Source organism: Ictidomys tridecemlineatus, chromosome 11, assembly GCF_052094955.1.
Source record: "Ictidomys tridecemlineatus isolate mIctTri1 chromosome 11, mIctTri1.hap1, whole genome shotgun sequence".
Lineage (NCBI taxonomy): Eukaryota > Metazoa > Chordata > Mammalia > Rodentia > Sciuridae > Ictidomys > Ictidomys tridecemlineatus.
Genome location: NC_135487.1, coordinates 33,531,342 through 33,543,488, shown reverse-complemented (window position 1 = coordinate 33,543,488; position 12,147 = coordinate 33,531,342). Strand labels below are relative to the sequence as shown.

At 35.6% G+C, this 12,147-nt stretch overlaps 1 protein-coding gene across 3 annotated transcripts in view; it reads left to right on the top strand.

The window, feature by feature from the left end:
* The window catches only part of Gpbp1l1 (GC-rich promoter binding protein 1 like 1), a 43,431-nt gene that overhangs the window by 12,020 nt on the left and 19,264 nt on the right, over positions 1–12,147 (top strand). For all 3 annotated transcript variants that reach the window (XM_078026180.1, XM_078026179.1, XM_078026178.1), the window contains exons 2-5: positions 6,164–7,184; positions 7,762–7,876; positions 10,842–10,971; positions 11,487–11,773. In XM_078026180.1, coding sequence (XP_077882306.1) covers positions 7,817–7,876; positions 10,842–10,971; positions 11,487–11,773 — 477 coding nt within the window. In that variant the 5' untranslated portion in view covers positions 6,164–7,184; positions 7,762–7,816. The remainder of the gene's footprint in view (positions 1–6,163; positions 7,185–7,761; positions 7,877–10,841; positions 10,972–11,486; positions 11,774–12,147) is intronic.

Here is a 12,147-nt window from a genome sequence, read left to right as displayed (position 1 = left end):
AGAAACCTGAAAATTAGACCCATACATATGTAGAAATAATTTAGGATGGAGCTGGCTTTGTAAATAGAGAAAGAATGCCACGAGGGCATGGTGGTGTACACGTGTCATCCTAACAGCTCAGGAGGCTTAGGCAGGAGGATTGAAACTTTCAAAGCCAACCTCCACACTTTAGCATGGTCATAAGCAACTTAGTGAGACCCTGTCTCAAAGTAAAAAGCCCTGGGGATTTGTGGATCAGGGTTAAGTGCCCCTGGGTTCAATATCTGACACTAAAAAAGAAGTGAAATTTCACACAGATTTCAAACTATATACGAATCAGTTCTAAGTGTTTTAACTCTTAAACATGAAAAACAAAACTATAAAATCAAGACAATGAGGCTATATAGGTAAATGCTTTGACTTTAAGGCACAGAAATGTAAATCATAAGGGTTATGTACAGCTTTGACTAAGAACTTTTATTCATCAAAAGATCCAGTAAAAAATAAAAGATAGCCCATGAAGGAGGGTAAAGATGCTTCTAACAGATAATCAAAGAATCAGTATGTATTGTATTATGTCAGATAAGAAAGAAAGATCAACAACAGAAGAATGGTAAAAGGAAACAATATATATTTTGCAAATAAAAAGAAATACAAGGGGTTGGGGATCTGGCTCAAGCGGTAGCTTGCTGGCCTGGCTGGCCTGGCCTGCACACCACTCAGCACCACATACAAAAATATAAAGATGTTGTGTCCGCCGAAGAACTAAAAAATAAATATTAAAAAATTTCTCTCTCTGTCTAAAAAAAAAGAGAAACTTTTATTAATGTGTTTTAATGTTATTAATTTTTTTATCTTTGATTATCTATTAGACATATCTTCCCCCTTCTTCATGGGCTATCTTTTTATTTTACTGGTTTTTTACTCTTTTCATGTGCCATGCAATTCTTTGAATCCTTTTATTGACAAATACATCATGAACCATTGTGAAAAATATTTGATAATCTCTTAGTTGAAAACTAGATAATATTCTTTTTTAGTTCTGTGGGATATACAGATTGTACACTATGTGATTGATGAAATGATTTATTATTAACTTTGTCGATTTCGTGGGGTATACCCAAAAGCCTGTATCAAAGAAATCTTATCAAATGACCAAATTGTATCTATTAGTCTTGTACTTAAAAGCACTTTTTGTGGAGCCAAAGTTAAACAAGCCTGATTAAAAGTCAGACATTGCATATTTTTCATTTTCCTATAGAATATTAAAAGGAAAATCCCTATATTCCAGCCATAGTGCACTAGCGTTACAGAGACAACACTTCTCAATTATTTTATATAGCATATATAGAATAGAAATTTTATTTTATGATTGAAGATGTACTTAAAATTATGCTTTTGACAAAATGGCTTATCTACAAGGAAGAATTAAAGGTTTTTTTGTTTTGTTTTTCCATTTGTTGTTTCAAGGACAGCACATTGCATCCTGGATTGCCTTTCAGAAACATTTGTAATTCTGTTTTTTGCTTGTTTTTTAAAGAGTGCATTTTATAAATGAATGGTAAAGGTATTATGTCCAACTACAACTAAAAAAATAAATATTAAAAGAGAGGGGGAAAAAAGATGGATTTTAGTGGCCGAGGTACAGTGGCACACACCTATAATCCCAGCAGCTTGAGAGGCTGAGGCTGGAGGATTGGGAGTTCAAAGCCAGCCTCATCAATTTACTGAGGCCCTAAACAACTCATTGAGACTCTGTTTCTAAATAAAATATTTAAAAAGGGATGGGAATGTAACTCAGTGGTTAAGCTCCCCTGGATTTAATCTCTGGTACCACAAAAAAAAAAAAAGCAACTTAATTGTAAATCTTTTGTTTGCTGACAAATATTGTTAGATCAAATATTTAGGTACAAGTGATTCTATGTGCACATCATAGGGAGGGATCAAAAGCACTTATATGAAACCTAAAAAGAATGGATGATGTATTACATTGTTTATATTTTAAAATATTGATTCTGGGCTGGGGCTGTGGCTCAGCATTAGAGTTTGCCTAGCATGTGGGAGGCCCTGGGTTTGATCCTCAGCACCACATAAAAATAAATAAATAAAGGTATTGTGTCCAGCTACAACGAAAAATAATATTGAAAAATATCAATTCTATTTAATGATAACTTTCTTATTAAAAACATTTAGTGGGCTGGGAATGTGACTCAAGTGAAGAGCATTCTGAGTTTAATCTCTAGTAATAACATTTTTTTTAATTATGAAAAAAATACATATAAGGCTTACCATTATAACCATTTTGAAAAGTGTAGAGCATGAAGTACATTCAGTGTTGTATGACATCACCGACTGTCTAGTTCCAGAACTTTTTTATTACCCCAAAGTGAAACCTCTTAAGTATTAAGCCCCTGTACCCTCTCCCCCGCCCCCCAGCTTCTGGTAACCACTGATCTGTTTTCTGTCTCTAGTTTATTGATTAAATATTTTATACAAATAAAATCGTATATAGCATTTTGTGTATGGCTTCTTTCACTCTGAATAATGTTTTCAAGTTTCATGTTGTAGCATGAATCAGTACTTTATTTTTATAGTTAGTCTATTGTATGTTTATATGAGGGGGGGTGAGAGAGAGATCTATTCATCTGTTGGTGGACATATATAAAGTACCATAGTAGTTAGTAGGCTGTGTACATTTCAAAGAAGGTCAAGGGAAGAATTCTTAGAAGTTTTTGGCTTACTTGTAGCTTAAATAAACATTTATAATGCCCTGGAAGGAGCAAGAGTTTATGCCCTAGAAGGCATAATTATAGTACTTTTAGGATTTCAGAGAGGGAGATATCTTCTACATAGAGAATTAAGGAGACTAGGCTTATTTTTCTCTTCTTGTTTTTTGTTTTTGTTTTTGGTGCTGGAGATTGAACCCCAGGAACACTTTAGCTCTGAGCTGCATCCCTGGCTCCTTTTTTTTTTTTTTTTTTTTGTGTGTGTGTGTGTGTGTGTGTGTGTGTGTGTTGGAGGGGGGTGCTGGGGATTGAACCCCAGGACCTTTTGCATGTGAGGCAAGCACTCTACTAACAGTTATATCCCCAGCCTCTCCCTGGCCCTTTTTATTTTTTATTTTCAGCCAAGGTTTCAGTTGTTGAGACTGACCTCAAACTTGCCATCCTGCCTCTATCTCCTGAGTCACTGGAATTTTAGACATGACTTTTAGTTTATTCTTGAGAGGTGGGTAAAACTTTATTTCTTGTCTCATGTTGAGGAAGTTAAATTTTATTTTATTGCTGGTGGAAAACCAGACATTACTGAGCAGTGTAAGGATATAATTTGATCCTGAATTTAGAAACAGAGAATGTCAGCTGATGGGGATATGCTGAGGTAGATGGTGGAAGAGACTATTAGTGCCTAAAGAATTAGATTTTTTTTAAGAGTGTCAATTTTTTGGAGTGTCATTGGAAATAGGAAAGTGATAAATAGACATGGAAAATTAATGAAACAGGCTTGAGAATTTTTTCTTTTAATAGTCTTCCCAGATCTCATCTCTTCTCCTGCCTTATTGTCTTCCAAATACTGGAAATTCCCTAAACTATACCTTTAAAACAGACTTCTCCTTTGAGCTCCAGAGCACATGCTTGACATCATTTTTTAAATGTTAAAAAAAAAAAAAGGAATCTTGATCACCCCTCCTGTCTAGTCTTTCGTGTTTTTTTTTTAAGGTTCTAACATAGTTTTAGTTTAGTTTTAAATTTTTTTACTCAAAAAATTTCAGTAATAAGCATAAACTTGGGTAAAATTGGGAGTTCATAACCCACTTCAATCTAATGTATGAAATATGATATGTCAAGAGCTTTGTAATGTTGTGAACAACCAATAAAAAAAATAAAAAAATTTAAAAAAAATAAGCATAAACTTGGGCTGGAGTTGTGGCTTAGTGGTAGAGCACTTGCCTAGCATGCAGAAGGTGCTGGATTTATTCCCTAGCACCACATAAAGATAAATAAATAAATAAACAAATATATTTTTTTAAATGACACCATTTTTTTAAAAAAAATAAACATAGTCACTGTATAAAAATAACCACATCCCCAAAAGAACTTCAGGTGTGGTTGCACATACCTCTAATCTCAGCTACTCGGGAGACTAAATTGTTGAGGCTGCTTTTGAACTTGAGATCCTCCTGTCTCAGCCTCCTGAGCCGCTGGGAATATAGGCATGTGCCACTATGCCTGGCTCAACCAGAGTTCTTAATGACAAAAAGTATGTAACAGTTAATTATGTCTTTCCCATTAGAAATCTTGATTTTATTGATATTTTTCCAAAATAATTAATTATGGTGACAGTATTATCCTTTCTTATTGGGAATAATAGGTGTAGACCTTCATAAGAACATCTCTGAATATACTGAAGAAACAGTAACTAGTCTGTGTTTATTCCCTATCACTGAGCACTGTAACCTAGTTGAACAAGCTGAAAACTAGAATCTGTTATCAATATCTCATCTGTTAGCAAGTCCTGTTGGTTTTACTTTTTGCTGAATATTTTATGAATTGACTTTAAAAATCTGTTTATATTAAAATTTGATCTTATGCAGAGGTCATTTTAACAGTAAATTCTGATAAAAATCTGTAGGCTGGACCACAGAACCTATATTAAAGAATTAATAGCTGTTATTTCTGTAGGATAACCCAGAACTCCAGTTGTGGGTTACTGTATAAACCTTCCCTGTCTCAATTCAGTCACTCACTTGGCAAACCATAGGGTAGACATTCAGCTTCTCTTTTCCACCTTGGAACCCTTTGGGGAGGAAGGTTTTTCTTAAGTGTCCTTAACATATAAGGTTTATTTAGGTTTGATATTAGGTTTTATATTGTTGGGCCAGTTTTTGATATTTCATAGAGATTTGTTTAAGATTTTCAAATTTGTTTAATTTTTGATTGTTCATAATCTTTGCTTATGATTTTTTTTCTTTTTTGGTGTGATGGGGTACCTGGGATTGAACTCAGGGTTACTGGACCACTAAGCCACATTCCCAGCCCTATTTTTTTGTATTTTCATTTAGAGACAGGGTCTCACCAAGTTGCTTAGTACCTTGCCATTCCTGAGTCTGGTTTTGAACTCCCAATCCTCCAGCTTCAGCCTTCCAAGCCACTAGGATTATAGGCTGCGCCCGGCCACTTACACTATTTCTTAATCTGTTGTTTTATTTCCTCCTCTTGCTGTCTTTTTTTTTTTTTTTTTCTTAAGCATTTTACCAGCTTACCTTCTATTTATCTTGTTTTGGCGGGAGTATTAGGGATTGAACTCCAGGGCATTCAACCACTGAGCCTATTCAACCCCCAGCCCTATTTTGTATTTTTATGTAGAGACACTGAGTTGCTTAGCACCTTGCACTTGCTGAGGCTGGCTTTGAACTTGTTGTGATCCTTCTGCCTCAGCCTCCCAAGCCACTGAGATTAATAGTGTACACCACTATTCCCAGCCCTGTTTATCTTTTTTAAAATAATCTTTATTGATTTTGAAATAATTATCTTTATTATTGTCTCCATTTTTGCTACCTTTCCCCCCCTTTTCCTCTCTTTAGACTTGCTTTATTGCTTTTTTCCCCCCATTTTATTGATAAGAATGCTTTAGGTCAATTAAGTACTGCTTTGTTATTTTTTGGATTTACTTATTTTGTTCTTTGTGATTCCGTGTTCAAATTTTCATGATCGGGCTGGGGATGTGGCTCAAGCGGTAGCGCGCTCGCCTGGTATGCGTGCGACCCGGGTTCGATCCTCAGCACCACATACCAACAAAGATGTTGTGTCTGCCGAGAACTAAAAAATTAAAAAAAAAAAAGACTAGCCTAAGCAAGTTGGAAAAAAAAAAATTTTTCATGATCGTTGCCTCCTTTCTCCTACAGTAAGGAATATGGCTCCCATTTTTCCTTAATACTGTTTTTCATCAGTTCCCAGTATGTAATCAGTCTCCAATTACCACCACCTCTCTTACGTGGATTCTCTTTTCCCCATACCTAGGTTGCAAAGTCTGTACACAGCATCTTGCTGCATGTAAGCCCCTCAGTCTGCTTGGCCTTGTCCCTCTGCCCCCCCCTTATCCATTCGTATCTCACTTCAGCAACTGTATATGACAGTGATTTTGTCTCTTGAGATTGTTATGTGTCATTTTGTTTTTTCATTTACAGATTGGAAGATTCATGTGGCCTTGTTAATGATTGAGCAATGATGGAAATGGATCCAAAATAAAAAGTGACTTCTCTACCAAAGCAGTAGAAGATTCTTCATATCACCTTCTATTAGCTGAATTCATTTTTGAAGAAGATGCAAAACAAGTGAAATACAGAAAACTGAAGAGAAGAAAACCTAATTTTGGAACTTTCTGCTTGACTATTCCTAACCCCCTCTTTCTACTTATTTTAATTTTGTTCTGAATTTATAAATATTGAAGACCAAAGAAATAGAATATACATATAGGAGCTTTATACCAAGAAATTTGCCTTGAAAGCTGCTGTTCTGTGGAGGGAAAAGTGTATCAAGTTCCTGTCTGATTTTTTTTTTTTTTTAACAAGATTTCATATATGTTTAGAGTTTAAGAAAATATAAATACATATCTGCACACTATTTTTAGCAGTTGTGTAAGAATAATGACATTTATGTTTTAAGGGCTTTGTCATGTGGTTGTTTGCCACTGGAGTTGACTATTCAGAAGATCTTTTATAGTGCTTTAATATTATATTTTTTGTCTATCACCTTGATGACATTACTTGCCCACACATGAGGCCACCTGTCTGTGTAGCTATGACCTTGTTATGAACAGTTCGCACTCACTGTGCAAATGTCCATGTATTACCTATTTAAGCAACATCATAGTGCCATTACTCAAGGAAGTTGAATGAGGTGAACATAGACATAGCTCTTTCCCCTTACCCCTTTTTTAAATGTAACAAATACTTTTTATGTTCCCCTTCCCCCTTCCCCCTTCCCCTTCCCCCTTTGGAAGCGAGTCAGGAACTAGATAGTTTAGGATGATCAATTAAAGGGACTCAGAAAGTGAGCCACCCAGAGCCAGGCTTCTTTGTGCTTCATCACAAGGCGTGCTGCTGGCCAGACTGCTTAAGCACCTTTTTAACAAGAAGACCTCGTGAGAAAGCCAGCTGATAGCCTCAAGGAGTTCGAAAAACAGGACCACAGAGGTTACACTCTGGGGTAAATATTCTTTGTACATCTTAATTTTGGAGGAAAGCTGTATATGTGCTATGAAAATTATCTGCTGCTTTCTGCAGTATTTTAATTTTGGAGAATATTGATAGGAAGATTTGAAAATACCAACAAATCTCAGGAAAACTGGTACTAGTTAGTGTTTGAGGAAATTAATGTGAACTGAGTGGAAAAGTTCTTGAGAGGTTATATATTCCTTCTGTAGGAAAAGCTTTTCTACTCCTTTGGCCAGAAGTTACCCAAGTACCTGACTGAGTCAAACTGTTCTCTTTCCATAAGTATCTATTTTGTGTTTATTCTTCAGCTTCTTCTCTTGTAACTCAAGAATGCATTAGATTCTTTGACATGACCTTCTAGACTTGTGTCATATTTTTCTGCTTATGTTTTTTTTTATAATCACATATTTACAGACCATTGCTTTTGTTTATAACTTCTGTGACATTTGGACCCTTAGAAATATCTATAGAAAGTCTCAGGACAGATACTCTGTGAAGAGGGATCATAGGTTAATCACAGATTATTCGATTCTTAAAAACATAAGTGATTTGAGTTGTCTCACTTTCAGATCCTGGCCATGAGGTTGGATGCCTCACCTTGCTGAAAAGAGACACTGGACCTAAATGGCGCAGCATGACTTTGTTCCTGCTTGGCTAAATTTCTCAACACCACAGTCAGCTAAGGTACTCATCTTCATCCCTCTAGTAAATACCCAAATACCAGTTACTTTTTCTTCCCTTCCTGGCCTGTGGCCTCTGTTTTACAGACTTGGGTTGTTTTTGGTTTTAGATTTTATCCCCCCTAATATTTTATTAGGATATAATTTGTAAAACATAGATTGTTTTTTAATATGTATTCAGCCTTGCCTAAAGATTGAAAAAATGTTTTCATAGACTCATTACCTTTCTTTTACATGGCACCCTTCAGCCTTTCTGTATTAATGCAGCATGCTTTATAGATTATATACCTCCTAAACTATTGACTGATAAAGAGGCATTTCACTGAAAGGGAAATGATCCTTGGGAAAATAGAACTTTGGCATGAATGCACTTTAAACTATGATAGTAGATAAAGAGGAAGAAAGGACATAGATATTGATTGTTCAGCTACTAAGTGGTTCTTATATTAAATCCTAGATACATTTTTTAGAGGCATTACTTAATGATTTGGGAGGAAATGTGTGTTGTTTGGGGGTAAAGACAAATGGAACAACCAGTTCATGTGATTGAAGCAGACCAACTCACAGAGCACAGAAGAAATCCTGGGGTGTTCATAAAGGAAACCATTCTAAAACTAGTAAAATTAAAAGTGCTTCCCATTTTTGTCAATTAATAAAGGAGAAAAAAATTAGTAGTATTTTTAAAATGGCCTCCTTTCCCACGTATGACTAAATGTAGTGCACTTCTACATCACGTACAATCAGAGAAATGATAAGTTGTGCTCCATTTTGTACAATGAATCAAAATGCATTCTGCTATCATGTATAACTAATTAGAACAAATAAAAATTAAAATGGCCCACTTTCCATATTTTTTAAGAATGTAAATTTTTGGGAAGGTGTTTCTGGTCTCGTCTGGACATAAAACCTTATGCTCTGAACTTCATTTTGAATTGTCTTCTTAAAATTCCTGAAAATCTCATAATTGGTCTAGTCTGAAGTCCTTGAGGGGGATGGATGTTGGATCCAGGAAAACGCTTAAAAAAAGCAAATAATTGTTTTAGAACAATGAACTAAATGAGAGAATTAAAATATATTATTTCAACCTTTCCAGTAAAGGTATAATAGTAAAGTTATATAGTTTGGGCATAGGATAGACATAAAAAGTAATGAAATGGAATAGAGAGTTCAAAAATAGGCCTGTATATATAAAATGTCAGTTGACTTTCAACTTAATTACCAAGGTAAAAATCCAAAAGGGAAGTGATAAGTTTTGTTTTTGCTTGATTTTTTGTTTGTTTTAACAAATGGTCCTGGAATAATTGAATGAGGTAGAACACTTCAACCTCTATCTACACAAAAATTAACTTGAAATGGATCATAACCTAAGTTTAAGATGCTAGCGCAGTAAAACTTTCAGGAAAAAAGCATAGGAAAAGATCTTTGTAACCCACTGGAATGGGTAAACAAGACTGACATATCAAGTATTGTTAACGATATTGATAGTAAGAAAATAGATGAATGTGCTTCTGCCTATAATTTTTCTGTAAGTCCTTGTCAAACATACCCATACTTTTCGTGGCTAAATAGCCTCTGGTCTGTGTATTAGTCAAGAGTTCCTCAGAAAAATAAAAGCAACAGAAAGTATGGTTAGAAGAAGTTAATTGGCTCACATTGAGAAGCCCAGTAGTTCCATAATGGCCATCTGCCTCCTAAAGAGCCAAAAAACTGGTAGCTGCTCCAAGAAGCAGAAGGCCACAAAATTAGAAGCAACAGCAGTATTAGCAGAAAACCACACCTGCAAGAAGTGTGAGTGAGAGCTTCCCTATTCTGCTTCTGTATTTTATCTTAAGTCCCCAGCCCATTGAATAGTGGGACCCATATTCAGGGTGGGTCTTTCCTACTTAGTTCCCTGACCAAAAACACCAATCTTGTCTGGAAATATCCTTACAGACACAACTAGAAGTATGATTTACGGATCTAGGCATCTCTTCATAAGTTGATAACTAAGATTGGCCATCACATGGCTGGGGTTGTGGCTTAGTGGTAGAGCACTTGCCTGGCAAGTGTGAGGCACTGGGTTTGATCCTCAGCACCACATAAAAATAAATAAAGGTTAAAAAAAAGATTGATCATCACAGACTCTATCCTTTACAACTTTTAAAAAACCCTCAGAATGAAATTTATTGAAAAATGAATATGTTAATTCATATTTGTCAGAAACTGCTTTCTTTGAATTATATAAATTCAAAGACAATCTCCCTGACTTTTCTCACATGTAAAATGGGTTTTAATGCAAAATTATTATTGTTCAAGTAATCTTTTTTTTTTTTTTTTTTAAAGAGAGAGTGAGAGATGGGAGAGAGGGAGAGAGAATTTTTTTTTTTTAATATTTATTTTTAGTTCTCGGCGGACACAACATCTTTGTTGGTATGCGGTGCTGAGGATCGAACCCAGGCCGCACGCATACCAGGCGAGCACGCTACCGCTTGAGCCACATCCCCAGCCCTGTTCAAGTAATCTTTGCAGATAAAACTTTGTAGTTATGCATCGTTACCAAGGTGACATTTGAACCATTGCTTTTTCTCTTAATTCTAGAATAATTTTATAGAAATAATAAAACTGTGCAGAATGATTTTTAAGGCAAGCATCTTTTTCTCAACCTCTGTTGCAAGATTAATATTTTTAAGTATAAAATTTGGGGGCTATTTAGGGATATTGATGACTCCCCCCACCTTAGGCAAATAAGTGAGGTCATCACCTTTTTTTCCCTTTTGGGATGAAGGAAGTGAGTTAATAATTGTGTAACCTAGCTCTTCTCTACATTAATTTTGAGTCCTGTGGTACTCTTACGATTTATATGCTCATAATGCAGGTTTCAGCCACCGTTTACTTGTCTTTTGAACACCTGTTTGGGAAAAAACCTATTAAAATATTGAAAGAGACTGATTCTACTTACCTATTTGCCTCTCTGTACTTTATCATCTTAGTCACCTACATCCACCTTTGAAAAACACGGAGAGCACCTGCCCCGAGGAGAAGGTAGATTTGGAGTGAGCCGTCGTCGACACAATTCCTCTGATGGCTTTTTTAACAATGGGCCCCTACGAACTACAGGAGGTGAGCCATGTCCAGCTTAAATGACTACATACTTAACGACAAGTAAGCCCAGGCTTTTGTGCATGTCCATATCTAAAAAATAGGATTCTTTATAAACATAGTTCTTGATTAGGTCCTCTAGTAGTCGTTACTCAACTACATTGGCTTTCTAGGTCTAACATTTTTATGTTCTCATGAATTATTTTTTTTAATTCAAAAATTCATTTAAAACTTGTCTGCCAAAAGATTTATTTAGGGCTGAGGTTGCAGCTTAGTGTTAGAGCACTTGCCTGGCATATGTGAGGCACTGAGTTCCATTCTCAGCAATGCATATAAATAAATAAATGTCCATCAACAACTAAAAAAAAAAAAAGATTTATTTAGTGGTTCTTTGTGTGAACTTCTTACTGAACAAGTCTCCTGAAGGCCTTTTGACAGTACCATAAACCAGATCAGGAAGCATCTAGCTCCAGTCATTTCTGAGTTTCCAGGAAGTGGACAATCTGACCTGTTAACACTTTTCCTTACTATTCTAGATTCCTGGCACCAGCCCTCCCTCTTCCGCCATGATTCTGTGGACTCTGGTGTCTCTAAGGGAACATATGCTGGAATCACAGGGAACCTATCTGGTTGGCATAGTTCTTCCCGAGGTCATGATGGCATAAACCAGCGTAGTGGAGGTGGCACAGGGAACCATCGACACTGGAATGGCAGTTTTCATTCCCGGAAAGGCTGTGCCTTTCAAGAAAAGCCACCTACAGAGATTAGGGAAGAAAAAAAAGAAGACAAGGTGGAAAAGTTGCAGTTTGAAGAGGAAGACTTTGTAAGTACGAAGCTCTAGATGTGTAGTTAACAAATTAGGTCTTAAATACAGTCCCTATTAGTACTATTACAGAAAAGAGAGACTTAAGTTTAGGTTTATTTTTAAAGGAAAGGAGTTCATTTGGTTAGTTTGAAAATGATGATCAAAGTTCCTATGTAACTTACAGCAAATCTTAGTACACTTTTCTTCGTTACACCTTTGGAGTGTAAAAGAAAAATTATAATTTTTCCTGAAGTTTTCTAAGGTTTAGTATCTAAATATAATTACATAAATTATCATAAGAGGTTTTTTCCCTTTTAATATTACTCTCATATAAAATTGTTGTAATAAGTTAGGAATATGCAGTTTTGAGTGTTTAAGCTGTTGCATGTATG